At 36.0% G+C, this 14,504-nt stretch overlaps 2 protein-coding genes across 18 annotated transcripts in view; one reads left to right on the forward strand and one right to left on the reverse strand.

Annotated features, from left to right (window-relative positions):
• Positions 1 to 769, reverse strand: part of LOC121642791 (platelet-derived growth factor receptor beta-like) — an 11,936-nt gene extending 11,167 nt beyond the window's left edge. Inside the window, exon 1 of the mRNA XM_041989741.1 lies at positions 424 to 769. The gene's annotated coding sequence lies outside the window, so the exon portion shown is untranslated. The remainder of the gene's footprint in view (positions 1 to 423) is intronic.
• Positions 770 to 5,036: 4,267 nt separating this feature from the next.
• LOC121643214 (matrix-remodeling-associated protein 5) overlaps positions 5,037 to 14,504 on the forward strand; it is a 39,464-nt gene continuing 29,996 nt past the window's right edge. For 14 of the 17 annotated variants that reach the window (XM_041990507.1, XM_041990508.1, XM_041990510.1 and 11 more), the window contains exons 1-6: positions 5,037 to 5,182; positions 5,521 to 5,838; positions 7,105 to 7,425; positions 7,609 to 7,866; positions 10,002 to 10,322; positions 11,586 to 11,906. In XM_041990507.1, coding sequence (XP_041846441.1) covers positions 5,134 to 5,182; positions 5,521 to 5,838; positions 7,105 to 7,425; positions 7,609 to 7,866; positions 10,002 to 10,322; positions 11,586 to 11,906 — 1,588 coding nt within the window. In that variant the 5' untranslated portion in view covers positions 5,037 to 5,133. The remainder of the gene's footprint in view (positions 5,183 to 5,520; positions 5,839 to 7,104; positions 7,426 to 7,608; positions 7,867 to 10,001; positions 10,323 to 11,585; positions 11,907 to 14,504) is intronic. The other 3 variants (XM_041990519.1, XM_041990509.1, XM_041990512.1) reach the window with 3 other exon arrangements.

Raw genomic sequence — 14,504 nt, forward strand, 5'->3', positions numbered from 1 at the left:
CTAACACTTAACAAGTCTGAAAGATCACAGCTACAGAAAGCAGTACAAAACGAGGAAGAATTGTCACACTTGTAATGCTTGTGTGTACACACTTGAGTATGCGGGTAACAAACACCACCAACAGAGACACATAACAATAGTGACAAATTTATACAACAAAAAAGAGTTTATGGTTGCTCTCAGCAACCAAAGTCTGGTTTGTTTAAATTTAAGAAGTCATACGGTCAGGTCCAGTGTGAGCAGGATAAGGTGAATCTTCTGTGTTAGATGGCCATGAAATTGAATCTGTTACAGAGCTCTTCCCATGCAGGCTGGGTGAACTTAAACAGCTTTGTGCAGCACACTCACATCTGCAAACAGCTGCCAAACAACCAAGACTAACATTAAAATTGTTGGCAGTGACAGAAATGAAACATCTCTTACCTTCAGACGAGTCTTCTCTCTCTGCAGGAGGGGGAGAATCAGAGATGAAATTTCAGGCTGGTTGTCTCTACAGGGGCTGCTGCCTCAAATGTACAGATCCCTCAGATGTTCAGAGTCTGGGGTTAATCTCTGCTGTCCCAGGAGTCCGTTGGGAGGAGGTACCCAGTCGGGCAAATTGTTTAGTCAAATCACAACACCAAAGGGTCTCTCTCTCCTCTCTCACAGAGAGCCTTACCCAGCACTCAGAAAGAGTGGTGTAAGTTCTAAAAGAATGCTTCCAATAGAGTCATGCAGACATGCACTCCTTCCCTAACAGACTCACACAGAGGAGAGTGCCATTGGTCCGGTCCTGCTGAAGCTGACTGAGCTGTGGGTGGAGGGAGGGGGCGGTGAACAGCAACGGAGGCAAGTTTTGGGAAACCAAGAGAGGAGACAGAGGTAGAAAACTTGAAAACACAGATCAAGTTCTGCTTGTTGTTCTTAGGTAGCAGCTGAGGGGTCCCAAACTGGAGCACTTTGTTTATGAATGGAGGGGCTTTATTCTAACGCTTGCAATTTTATTACATTCTACAATGCACATATCAGTCACATCTATGAAACCTCCACACGTGATCATATATGACCTGTCTTAGCATTGTGCAGCAAACCAGCGTGCAAAACAGGACACAGAGTCAACAGAAGTTTTTTGCATTTTATTACAATACGATGTATACAGTAGTGACTGATTATAAAAAATCTTTACTTTTATAAAAAACTTAAATTGATTCAGATGTTTTTAAATTAATATAGTTCATATTTTTTTTCTAGCTCAATTTTTTTTATCTATTATTACTCAAAGGAATTTTATTTCAGACATTTTTTATTTATTTATTTCTAAAAGTGTTACTTATTTATGCTGGTTAATCTATTCCCAAAATAGATAATTAGTTTTCATTTTAATGCCAACATATTAAAATTGAACTAACTCTTTAATTTATTAAATTAATCTCCAACTGTATCCATAGCTCCTCTTAGCTGTCCTACAACAAAATAAAGTTGTATTATAATTATTTGTATAAAAAAGTGGCATTATAGTTGTTTTGATAACAGTTTAACAGTATATTTATTTTTAGCAATTTAATTAAGTCAAAGAAAATTTGAGAAAAATATATATTTTGCTTTTTTTTCCTATATACACACTGCAGTGTCATATTATTATTTTCCAATGCAGAAATTTCTATTTTAACAGAGATGTAAACAAATCTTCAAAGCACTAAATATTAAATATTTCAACAGTTCAATTCTAGAGTCTTTTTACTCACCTCATAGGTTATTTGTGTCATCAGGCAAAACCGCTGGTAACAGTGTTCAGGGAATTTTCAACCTCTTGTGGTTGAGGCAGCAACATCATCAGAAGGATAAAAATATCGTCCATGAGTTGTGTTGTAAAAGGAATGTGTTTTAGTCCAAACTGATCGATTACCAACCACAACAAAATGATATTTTTGCATAGACTTAAACAGAAAGTTACAAAAATCGTTTGGTAAAGTGACATCTTGTTATTAACTCAACAGTTGCCACATGATGGCCTCAAACATCATTTCACTGAAAGCGAATGATTAATGGAACATAATGGCACATAACATACCATCCAACCTCCTATGATGGTTTATCTGGCTTGTTTAAAAATGACATTTGACATGAGCTTTATTTACCTCCTGCTGTTTCTAACAGGGGGAGAAAACTAGGTGAAAATTAACTATGTGGTCATTTTGAGAAAATGACTCTTTTCTGTTAAAACATCAAATTACATAAATAATTAATCTCATGCCACCATTTATGCTGTAGTTATGTAACCTGATAATCATTCCTCAACATTTAGTGCATGTGAGCAGGTGTGATGAAAATTCTACACCATTTATATTTTCTTGCCTTGATTCTTGTGTGAACTGCTGTTTCAAATTGCCATAGATTTTATTACTTGTGTATAAGTTGTGTATCTAATCGACTTGATAAAACTGAGTCAAAATAGAAATTGTATGCCTGTACAGCAACAATAAAGTTTCTACTCTATTTTAATTCAGATCAGATTTTAATAGTCTCTTTTACAAGTTGTAGTTATGTTTTTAAACAATACCTACATTGGTTAAAACGCTCAAAAAGCAGTGGAATTTCCCCTTTATGTACCGTACATCCCTTTTAGACGCTAATCAGAAGCTGTGAATTGGAAATTATGTATGTAAAGTTAATGCTTGTGTAACTACAAGTTAAAAAAGAGACACAATTCTGGTTAAAAGTCTCAGTTCATGGTAGAATTAACTGGTGGTAAAGAACGGTTGTATTATTGTCAGAAGTACTGTAACATGTTTACTGAATTAGTCTAATACATAATGTATCAAAACAGACGGGTAAAATGTCTTTATTGAAAGGATAAAATAAAAAAACAACAAAAAACAAAACAGAAACATCAAAAAAGCGTGTGATACAGTATGTTACCTATGAACTACAGTGATGTGTATCTATGTGTATTACATGTACTAAATAAAAATGGTAATTCTGGGTCTTTGTGTCAGCTTCTGAGAGGACCATCTAGTCTCCCTTTGTTTGTTTATAGCATAGTATCCTTCTAGCCAATGACCCTACTGCATTTGTCTTACTACAATCACAAAAACTATAAAGATTTCCTGCCATTTTCCCTGACAGTGTGTACATGTGTTGTGTCAAACTCAACAAACTGCATCAAATCATGTTGTGTTCATTTCTTTTTTTAAAGGTCTTCACCCACAGTGTGTCTTGTTTTCAAGGTTGGTTAGTAACTGAAAACATTTCACACCTGAGTGTTGAGCACACGTGCCATGTTAAAGGTTTCTGACAGCTGCTGTTAAATAACTAAGCTGTGAAAACCTAATCATACAGAGAGATGCACAGAAAAGAATAGAATGACGTTTTTTCTCTGCCTGATATTTCATATCATATCAACTACAGTGGTAGTTGATAAATGTGATTTTCTGGATTTTTTTTCTCATTTAGTCTCTCGTAGTTGAAGTATACCTACGATGAAAATTACAGGCCTCTCTCATATTTTTAAGTGGGAGAACTTGCACAATTGGTGGCTGACTAAATCATTTTTTGCCTAACAGCATGAAAAGTCTCCCTTGTGAAATTCGTGTTTACATGGCTGCATTGAAATGACTGTGAAAGAAGCTGTTTCTCAATCTAGAGGTGTTAGCCTCAAGTTCACCAGATGTAGAGAGGAAACAGGTTATGGCCAGTGTGTGAGGAGCTTTCGATGATGGCAATGGCCTATGGGTGCAATGAGTCCTGTAAATATCCTCCAGTCTGGAGGAGATGAGAACCAGTGACCCTCTTTGCTTTTTTGATCATTTGCTGAGGAGATTTCCTGTTTCCTCCAGTGCAGCCAGAGTGACACAAGAACAGACATAGTCACACATTTCCAGTTTGTGACGTTCATGTTTCATCAGTCACACAATTAGTGTAAAATTCTTGGACTACATTATTTTCAAAACCTGCAGCATTCTAATGATAAACCACAGCGTTGTAATTGAGTTTCACACAGTAAATGTGGCTTCCACCACTGAGGCTTTTTGTATGTGCCTTTTGCACACTGCTAACCTTTATTTCACTGCCATAACCATGAAAACATGCTGAATTCAGCATGAAGAAAACCAACTGATGTCAATACAGTATTATTTTTGGATTAAGTAATGTATTGTTTTCTGTTTGTTTGTTTTTTTCATGGGAAATACTGAAACTGTGGTCTCCCCCTTTTTAGCACCTCAGAAATACTTAGATTAACTGCAGAAATGAAACATCATTAATACCTCTTGTGAGAAAGAGTAAAAAAAAACATGTATGTAAACAACCAAAGTACCAGAAACACACACAAAAAAAACCTAAACAAAAGTTTAAGTGTAAAACCCACTGGACAATCAGCAGCAATCCCAGAACATGAACCCAAGCCACCCCACCACAAAGACTACCTCGGACTCACCCAAAGAGCGGCAGAGGAAAGCCCCAGCCGGAGCCCCCATGGTCACAGGGCACAAGCCGCTGCGGGCCAAAGCGATGGGCCCAGAACCCCAAGAGCCCAGAAACCACCCCCCTTCTCTTTCTGATCCTTTTCCTGTCCAGCAAATACTAAAAAGCAACCCGATCTTAAATTGCGGTTGTAGCATTCATATATTTTATTCTGCAACTTCCTGTAAACTCGGAAATGTCTTATTTTGAGAAAGGGTCGTATCTCATGTTAACAGCAATTGACGGTGTAAAAAATGACGGCAAACGAAACGTAAACGTGTTTCACGGAGCTAATACAGTAATGAGTATAGTAAAAAGCACAGTACCAGCCTTAGCACAAGTTGAGAGTGGCAACAAGGTCAATTTAATGACTACATGGCGGAAATAACGCCATACAGAAATGTGATGTACCTTTTTGTGTTCTTTATTTTGTTTAGCTCTTACGTTGGTTTATGATTGGTTCAAGAAAGTTTGGAAGGAATAAATACCCCTACAGACCATCAGTTAAGAGTGTTTTTTCGATTGCGACACTGCAGCGTGTTAACTTCCTTTTACAAGTTTCCACATACAGCATGCACAGTACATCTTCTGAGGCTTGTCAGTAACACAAGACACTTCACACTGTTGAGTGTAAGATAGTGTACGGTGATAAAGTTATCTGGCTGAGCAACAAACACTGAACAGCAAAGAGACATGGAAGCTGTACTTGGGTTGTTGCTGATGCTCCTTGGAGTCTGTCACGGTGAGCGCTTCATTATTTTTCACCTCATCAAGGCTTCTTGGATTCACTTTATTCCCTCCATTTTCTGACATCGTCCTAATTATTGAGTTTGTGTTATAATACAGTTAGCTATGAGGTTTTGTTTTGGTTATTTGTTATTTCTCTAACATTTAACATTCAGCTCTACAACAATAAATACTTGTTAGCATAATTTAAACTAACAAAGACATAGTTGCTACAAAACCATTTTTAGTTTAATATCTACATATTATTAAAAGACTGCTGTCATGCTTCTGTGGAAAAATTGAAAGCTAAAAGTAAATAATTTTTACTATTCTTTCGTTTGAAATAAAATCCAGGTGTGGAAACTTACTGTGATGGCAGACAGAGTGGAGCTCAGTGTTATGGAGCTTTGGGAGGAACTGTGGTTTTCCGGCTGATGGACGACGCCTCAGAAATACCTGGATTTGTCTGGAAAAAAGAAACGAACATATTTAGATGGATAGATAATAAAATTAGATTAAATGTAATGAAAGACAGATCTCTCTTTATTCCCAGTAATGGAACGTTAAGGATCAATAACATAAACAGGGGTGACAGTGGTGAATATAAACTTGAAATGTTTGATTCACAAAGAAGAACAGCAGGAACAAGGACTCTCCAGTTTACTATTGAAGGTAAATAACTACTTTCTACCTTTTGGTTATTTTTTATATATCTATATTTTTCACTTTTATCAGCAGGTCTGTAGAATAAAATCAATGTTATTTTCTAAAATATAATAATTAATTGGTTTTTCATGCCATGTGATGAATTTATTCTTATTTTAAAAATCTCACTTCCTGTCTGCAACAACCATAAATGTTAAAAAGCTTAGACAAGAACACAGTACCATTTATAATGCCTTACATGGCAGTGTTTATCCTCCTACTCTGAGTGAGAGATAAAAATGATTTAACTATATTGTTCAGAATTAAAAGCACATTTTGTGTTTGACTTAACTGAACAATTTATATCTTTTAGTCAGACACAAAATGGTCAAATTGATAGTAAAGAAAGATAAAAGTTTTTAAAAGAGGTTAATGCAAACAACATTTTATTTTATTGGTAGGGTTGACAGATTTATGATTCAGTCATTATCTAATTAAAAAATAAGCATCTCATAAAGGTGCAGATTTTTATAACCTTTAAAATGTCTCTGAAGTGTCTCAATAGTGAAGCAGAAGGAACACCAGCAGAAACTTAAAGCTGAAGCTTTTTTAAAATGTATATTTTATTTAAATCTTGTGGTTTTTTTTGCTGTGATCCTGAGATATTCTTGGTGAAACTTGCTGTTAGCTGAGCTCAGTCTCAGTCCTGTATATCACTCAGCTTTACAAGAGTAAAGGTTTGTTTGTAAGGAAATGCATCACATTCATGCATTTGGTTTTCTGTGAAAGATTCTGTCATAAATTTTCTAGTGAAGAACTTAATATGATGCATCCCAGAGTTACAAGAACTACAGAAGATAAAATACAAATAATTTATAAATAACATGGCAGGAGAGAAAATAGTCCTTTATTGCAGTTTAGATATTTTATAAACAACAGAATCTTCATGCAGATGCAGCTGAATAAAATTCTGTATTCATTAATTTTATTATTTACATTTGTGGTTTTCTTACTGGGAAATTAAAAAGACTTTTGTGAATAAGACCTCTGCTCAAAGTTTAAGTAGTGCAAGAAGATGAACTCTGATTCCCCATCATTGACCTGCGTAACATTCAGCTCTACAACAATAAATACTTGTTAGCATAATTTAAACTAACAAAGACATAGTTGCTACAAAACCATTTTTAGTTTAATATCTACATATTATTAAAAGACTGCTGTCATGCTTCTGTGGAAAAATTGAAAGCTAAAAATAAATATGTTTTACTTTTCTTCCGTTTGAAAAAAATCCAGGTGTGGAAACTTACTGTGATGGCAGACAGAGTGGAGCTCAGTGTTATGGAGCTTTGGGAGGAACTGTGGTCTTCCGGCTGATGGACGACGCCTCAGAAATACCTGAATTTGCCTGGAAAAAAGAAACAAAGAACATATTTAGATGGATAGATAATAAAATTAGATTAAATGTAATGAAAGACAGGTCTCTCTTTATTCCCAGTAATGGAACGTTAAGGATCAATAACATAAACAGGGGTGACAGTGGTGAATATAAACTTGAAATGTTTGATTCACAAAGAAGAACAGCAGGAACAAGGACTCTCCAGTTTACTGTTCAAGGTAAATAACTACTTTCTACCTAAAGAATTTAGACATTATTAGATGTAAATCCCACATTGTGCTGATGGTCTATATAACATCATGTTCTGTACATACTGGTATTCTGAGCCTCCCTGATCCTTCATTTAAATAATTACACAGGTTTATTTCCAATATTAAAAGCCATCCGTGTGTTTCTCTCAGCTCCTGTGTCCTCTGTCCAGCTGGTCTCTGAGTGTCTGTCTCAGGGAGAGATGAAGGTGTCCTGCTCCCCTAATGGAGGGGGCAGTCTTCAGTACAGCTGGACTCTGGATGGACACACACTGAGAGACACTGAGCTCCTCTCTGGAAACAATGAGACAAACGTCATCACTCTGAAACAAAATGTCTCAGGACGTCTGGTCTGTTCAGTCAGGAATCAAGTCAGTTCTGTCTCCAAAGAGGAGGACATATCTACCTGCGGTGAGTGAGAAAGTCATGAAAACAACTTCTGATGATAATAATAATCAGTCTGCACATAAATTATTGTTTTATTTGCTCTCAGGCTTCATATTTATCAACTAAAACAATAAAACACTTCTATGGTAATAAAATAGTGTTTCCAGTGTTTCCCAAAGACATATTAAATGAAAACTTGCCATCCGTCGGAACGGTGAGCAGTGTCATTGAAATAGTGAGTAAGCTAAATGAGTGGAGGATAAAAAAGGAAATGTCAGGACTACATCTACAGCAGATGAACATTATCTGAATTTGGTGTTCCTAAGCATTTGAAGAAACATTCAAAGAAAATCCACCAGAGACCTGACTCTTCAGCTAAACCGTCAACAATTCACTATACAGATGGCTGGCAAGAGGCTATTTTTTGAAGGCAAGCAGGTAAAAATGATGAGGTATGCCATGTGACACAAGAACTGGACTTAAGATCTTTAATAACAGGTCTCATGGAGTGATGAAGCATCTCCAGAGTCCCTATCTCAACATTATTGAAGCAGTGAGGGAATATCCTGACAGAGAACAGAAAGTAAAACATTAATGTTTCGTAACATATCTTTGTTTTCTTTAAACACATCATCTCACAATCTCACATCTCAAAAATCTTCTTTGTCCGATTTTTAGTGCAGCACCATGTAACTTTCTGACTTTAAAATATTTTGACTTGTTTTAAAGTAAAGTTTATTATCTACATTCGTGGAGCCATCGTGGCCTAGCAGTGTCCCAAAGCTGAGAAACTGCCCTTCACAACGTTGCATCTGGGATGCCATGTCACGTAACAGCTGAGTTTCACTTTACGCACCGTGTCACTCGCCAGGACTGGATACCATCACACTGGTTGTTCTGAACACACACCATGGCTGATTCATCAAAGAGATGTAAGATGGATGGTGAATGAGCCATTGTTAGGGAGCTTGTCACTGAGTAAATCAGGAAAACGTTGTGTTTTGTGACATTAACATGAAGTAGCTCTTAATGTAAAACCCACTGGACAACTCAGTGACTGTGTCAGCATGCAGAGTATGAGGAATGAGGAGTGATCACAAATCAGTGTGATCGTGCAAATGTGACCATGCCTGTATGGAGGGAAAGGAGATGAGGGTGGCCCAGAGACCCGGCGATCAACAGCAATCCCAGAACATGAACCCAAGCCACCCCACCACGAAGACTACCCGGATCCGCCCAGAGGGTGGCAGAGGAAGGCCCCCATGGCCACAGGGCACAATAGGCCACGATCAGCAGCCGCCGACCCCGCCAGGCACCAGCCATCCGGGGCGGCCTGGACGGTAGGCCCAGTGTCCCAAGAGCCCGGAAGCACCCCCCAGCTGATTTGATCCCTGTCCTAGAACCTTTTGCAGGATGTCACCCCTTCTCCCTCTGATCCTCTTCCTGTTCAGCTACACCTAAAAAGAAACCCACAAGACACACAAAATCTTAAAAAACATAAATAAATAAAAAGGAAAAAGAAACAACTCAAGAGGCATGATTATAGAGAGACAGATTGAAAAAGAGCAGAAATGAATACCATGCTTTAGTTACTCTGGTACCTTCTTGGGTGGAGTATTGAACACAGTGTGTTTACTTCCTTTTACAAGTTTCCACATACAGCACAGTACATCTTCTGAGACTTGTCAGTAACACAAGACACTTCACACTGTTGAGTGTAAGACAGTGTACGGTGATAAAGTTATCTGGCTGAGCAACAAACACTGAACAGCAAAGAGACATGGAAGCTGTACTTGGGTTGTTGCTGATGCTCCTTGGAGTTTGTCACGGTGAGCGCTTCATTATTTTTCACCTCATCAAGGCTTCTTGGATTCATTTTATTCCCTCCATTTTCTGACATCTTCCTAATTATTTTGCGTGTGTGTTATAATGAAGTTAGCTATGAGGTTTGTTTTGGTTATTTGTTATTTATCTAGAATTTAACATTCAGCTCTACAACAATAAATACTTGTTATCATAATTTAAACTAACAAAGACATAGTTGCTACAAAACCATTTTTATCTCCATATTATTAAAAGACTGCTGTCATGCTTCTTTGGAAAAATTGAAAGCTAAAAATAAATATGTTTTACTTTACTTCCGTTTAAATAAAATCCAGGTGTGGAAACTTACTGTGATGGCAGACAGAGTGGAGCTCAGTGTTATGGAGCTTTGGGAGGAACTGTGGTCTTCCGGCTGATGGACGACGCCTCAGAAATACCTGAATTTGCCTGGAAAAAAGAAAGACAGAACATACTCAGATGGATAGATAATAAAATTATATTAAATAAAATGAAACACAGATCTCTCTTTAGCCACAGTAATGGAACGTTAAGGATCAATAACATAAACAGGGGTGACAGTGGTGAATATAAACTTGAAATGTTTGATTCACAAAGAAGAACAGCAGGAACAAGGACTCTCCAGTTTACTGTTGAAGGTAAATAACTACTTTCTACCTTTTGGTTATTTTTTATATATCTATATTTTCACTTTTATCAGCAGGTCTGTAGAATAAAATCAATGTTATTTTCTAAAATATAATAATTAATTGGTTTGTCATGCCATGTGATGAATTTATTCTTATTTTAAAAATCTCACTTCCTGTCTGCAACAACCATAAATGTTAAAAAGCTTAGACAAGAACACAGTACCATTTATAATGCCTTACATGGCAGTGTTTATCCTCCTACTCTGAGTGAGATATAAAAATGATTAAACTATATTGTTCAGAATTAAAAGCACATTTTGTGTTTGACTTAACTGAACAGTTTATATCTTTTAGTCAGACACAAAATGGTCAAATTGATAGTAAAGAAAGATAAAAGTTTTTAAAAGAGGTTAATGCAAACAACATTTTATTTCATTGGTAGGGTTGACAGATTTATGATTCAGTCATTATCTAATTAAAAAATAAGCATCTCATAAAGGTGCAGATTTTTATAACCTTTAAAATGTCTCTGAAGTGTCTCAATAGTGAAGCAGAAGGAACACCAGCAGAAACTTAAAGCTGAAGCTTTTTTAAAATGTATATTTTATTTAAATCTTGTGGTTTTCTTGCTGTGATCCTGAGATATTCTTGGTGAAACTTGCTGTTAGCTGAGCTCAGTCTCAGTCCTGTATATCACTCAGCTTTACAAGAGTAAAGGTTTGTTTGTAAGGAAATGCATCACATTCATGCATTTGGTTTTCTGTGAAAGATTCGGTCATAAATTTTCTAGTGAAGAACTTAATATGATGCATCCCAGAGTTACAAGAACTACAGAAAATAAAATATAAATAATTTATAAATAACATGACAGGAGAGAAAATAGTCCTTTATTGCAGTTTAGATATTTTATAAACAACAGAATCTTCATGCAGATGCAGCTGAATAAAATCCTGTATTCATTAATTTATTATTTACATTTGTGGTTTTCTTACTGGGAAATTAAAAAGACTTTTGTGAATAAGACCTCTGCCCAAAGTTTAAGTAGTGCAAGAAGATGAACTCTGATTCCCCATCATTGACCTGCGTAACATTCAGCTCTACAACAATAAATACTTGTTAGCATAATTTAAACTAACAAGGACATAGTTGCTACAAAACCATTTTTATTTTAATATCTACATATTATTAAAAGACTGCTGTCATGCTTCTGTGGAAAAATTGAAAGCTAAAAATAAATAATTTTTACTATTCTTCCGTTTGAAAAAAATCCAGGTGTGGAAACTTACTGTGATGGCAGACAGAGTGGAGCTCAGTGTTATGGAGCTTTGGGAGGAACTGTGGTCTTCCGGCTGATGGACGACGCCTCAGAAATACCTGAATTTGCCTGGAAAAAAGAAACAAAGAACATATTCAGATGGATAGATAATGAAATTAGATTAAATGAAATGAAAGACAGATCTCTCTTTATTCCCAGTAATGGAACGTTAAGGATCAATAACATAAACAGTGGTGACAGTGGTGAATATAAACTTGAAATGTTTGATTCACAAAGAAGAACAGCAGGAACAAGGACTCTCCAGTTTACTGTTGAAGGTAAATAACTACTTTCTACCTTTTGGTTATTTGTTATTTCTCTACAACAATTAATACTTGTTAGCATAATTTAAACTAACAAAGACATAGTGGCTACAGAACCGTTTTTCTTTAGGTTCATATGGACATATTCAAAAATTGATGTCATACTTCTGGGGAGGATTGAATGCACAAAAGAAATATTTATTTCTGTTCTCATTAAAAAACAAAACATACAACAACAACAACAAAAAAAGGAAATACAGGTGTGAAATTTTACTGTGATGACAGACAAAGTTGAGCTCAGTGTTTTGGAGTTTTGATTCAACTTACATTTTCACTGATTTCTGTTTTAATCATTTTGTAAAGCAAATTTTTTTCTCGTAAATGTGATAAAAGTGTGAATTGTCAGAATAGTTCATGACAGTGATGAAGCAGAAACAACAGAACCTTCATGCAGATGCAGCTGAGTGTTATTCTGTAATAATTAATTTCATTGTATGTATTTGTGGTTGTCCTATCTTTAGCTTATTATCTACATATTATTAAAAGACTACTGTCATGCTTGACATGCTTGTCATTCTAAAGATTTAAAGCTTGTTTGCTCTGTTACTGGCAGTCTGTCCCAAAAACATGTCGATTTTTCCAGATTCTTCAGTTGCATCTATTCAAAATGACTTAAATAAAATAGTTTTATGGTAATAAAAAAGTGTTTCCACTGTTTTCCAAAGACCTATTAAATGAAACTTGTCATATGTTGAAACGGTGAGCAGTGTCATTAAAATTGTGAGTTAAGCTAAATAAGTGGAGGATAAGAGGAAATGTCAGGACTACATCTACAGCAGATGAACAGTATCTGAATTTGATGTCTCTAAGCAATTGGACAAAAACAACAACAACAACAAAAAAAAAAAGAAGAAAATCCACCAGAGACCTGACTCTTCAGCCGAAGCATTTACAGTTTACTATACAGATGGCTGGCAAGAGGCTATTTTTGAAGGCAAACAGGTAAAACTGATGAGGTATGTCAGGTGACACAAGAACTGGACTTAAAATTTTTGATAATAGGTCTCATGGAGTGATGAAGCGTCTTCAGAGTCCCTATCTCAACATTATTGAAGCAGTGAGGGAACATCCTGACAGAACAGAAAGTAAAACGTTAATGTTTCGTAAAATATTTTTGCTTTCTTTAAACACATCATCTCACAATCTCACATCTCAAAAATCTTCTTTGTCCGATTCTGACTTTAAAATATTTTGACTTGTAAAGTTTATTATCTACATTCGTGGAGTCATCATAGCCCAGCAGTGTCCCGAAGCTGAGAAACTGCCCTTCACAACGTTGCTTCTGGGATGCCATGTCACGTAACAGCTGAGTTTCACTTTACGCACCGTGTCACTCGCCAGGACTGGATACCATCACACTGGTTGTTCTGAACACACACCATGGCTGATTCATCAAAGAGATGTAAGATGGATGGTGAATGAGCCATTGTTAGGGAGCTTGTCACTGAATAAATCACCCAAAGTTTCGTTTTGGGGCTTTAACTTTAACATCTCAACTGCATGTGGTGCCTGCTTCTGTCTGGATGATCACATCATGGAGGGCTTTAAAGATGTTTTAAAAGCAACTTTAAACTGGGTAAGAAAAAAAAAATTATTTAATTTTACTTTTGATCACAGAAACTGTCATATTATACTCTGCCATTATTAACTGGTCATTTAAAACCACAGCCAATGACCATTAAATGTCATGCATTTAAACATGGTACTGAATAAGTGTAAATTAAATGGTCAATGATACGTTATTAATTAAATATTCTGTGTAAGAAATACCAACAAGTCCATCAGTTTTCTTACCTATACCATCAAAGCGCCAAATGCATTTGGCAAGAAATCACAACCAAGCAAACAAACATATTTATGTATTAATGGCAACACTGGCTGAATGCATCTAACCATTACCATGGCAACGCTACACATATAGATTGTTCTACTTTAGCTGCACAGTTTAGTTTGTAGCGTCACTGATATACAGCTGAACAGCTTTAATGTACATTCTACATCTTCTTTCAGCTGATAATATGTGTTGCTTATGGAGACTATCATCATAAAGGGAATTAGTAAAAACATATTTAATTCTTGAACTGCACATGTGACCTCTTCTGGGGAAGGTTATAGGTTCAGCATATATATGGCAATGTCCTTTTAGTCAGGTTCTAAAAGAAATGTCTGTGTGACACTTAAAGCTCAAACTTTAAGCTCACCTGAAGCTTAACTTGTTTACTTTGGCAAGTTTATTAATTTACTGCTGCTGATGAGGCCAGTAGTTTTTTCAAAAAGTCAGCAAATAACATAACGTACTTGGTGCAAAATGATGGTCCACTTCTTTCTTGCAGTCTGCTCTTATAGGTTCAGTAGCTAATAACTCTGAATTTCCAATATTCAACCAAATAAACAAATAAATACATAAAAGACAAATAAAAACAATCACCACAAGAAGTCAGATTTCCTTCAAAGTTTCACATTTACCTCATGGGCCAAAAATCTCATAAAGAAAATAAATGCATTTCTTTGTCTACTAATACAGTCTATTAAAACACACCTTTTATTTTATTA

This window comes from Melanotaenia boesemani, chromosome 7 (assembly GCF_017639745.1).
Source record: "Melanotaenia boesemani isolate fMelBoe1 chromosome 7, fMelBoe1.pri, whole genome shotgun sequence".
Classification (NCBI taxonomy): domain Eukaryota; kingdom Metazoa; phylum Chordata; class Actinopteri; order Atheriniformes; family Melanotaeniidae; genus Melanotaenia; species Melanotaenia boesemani.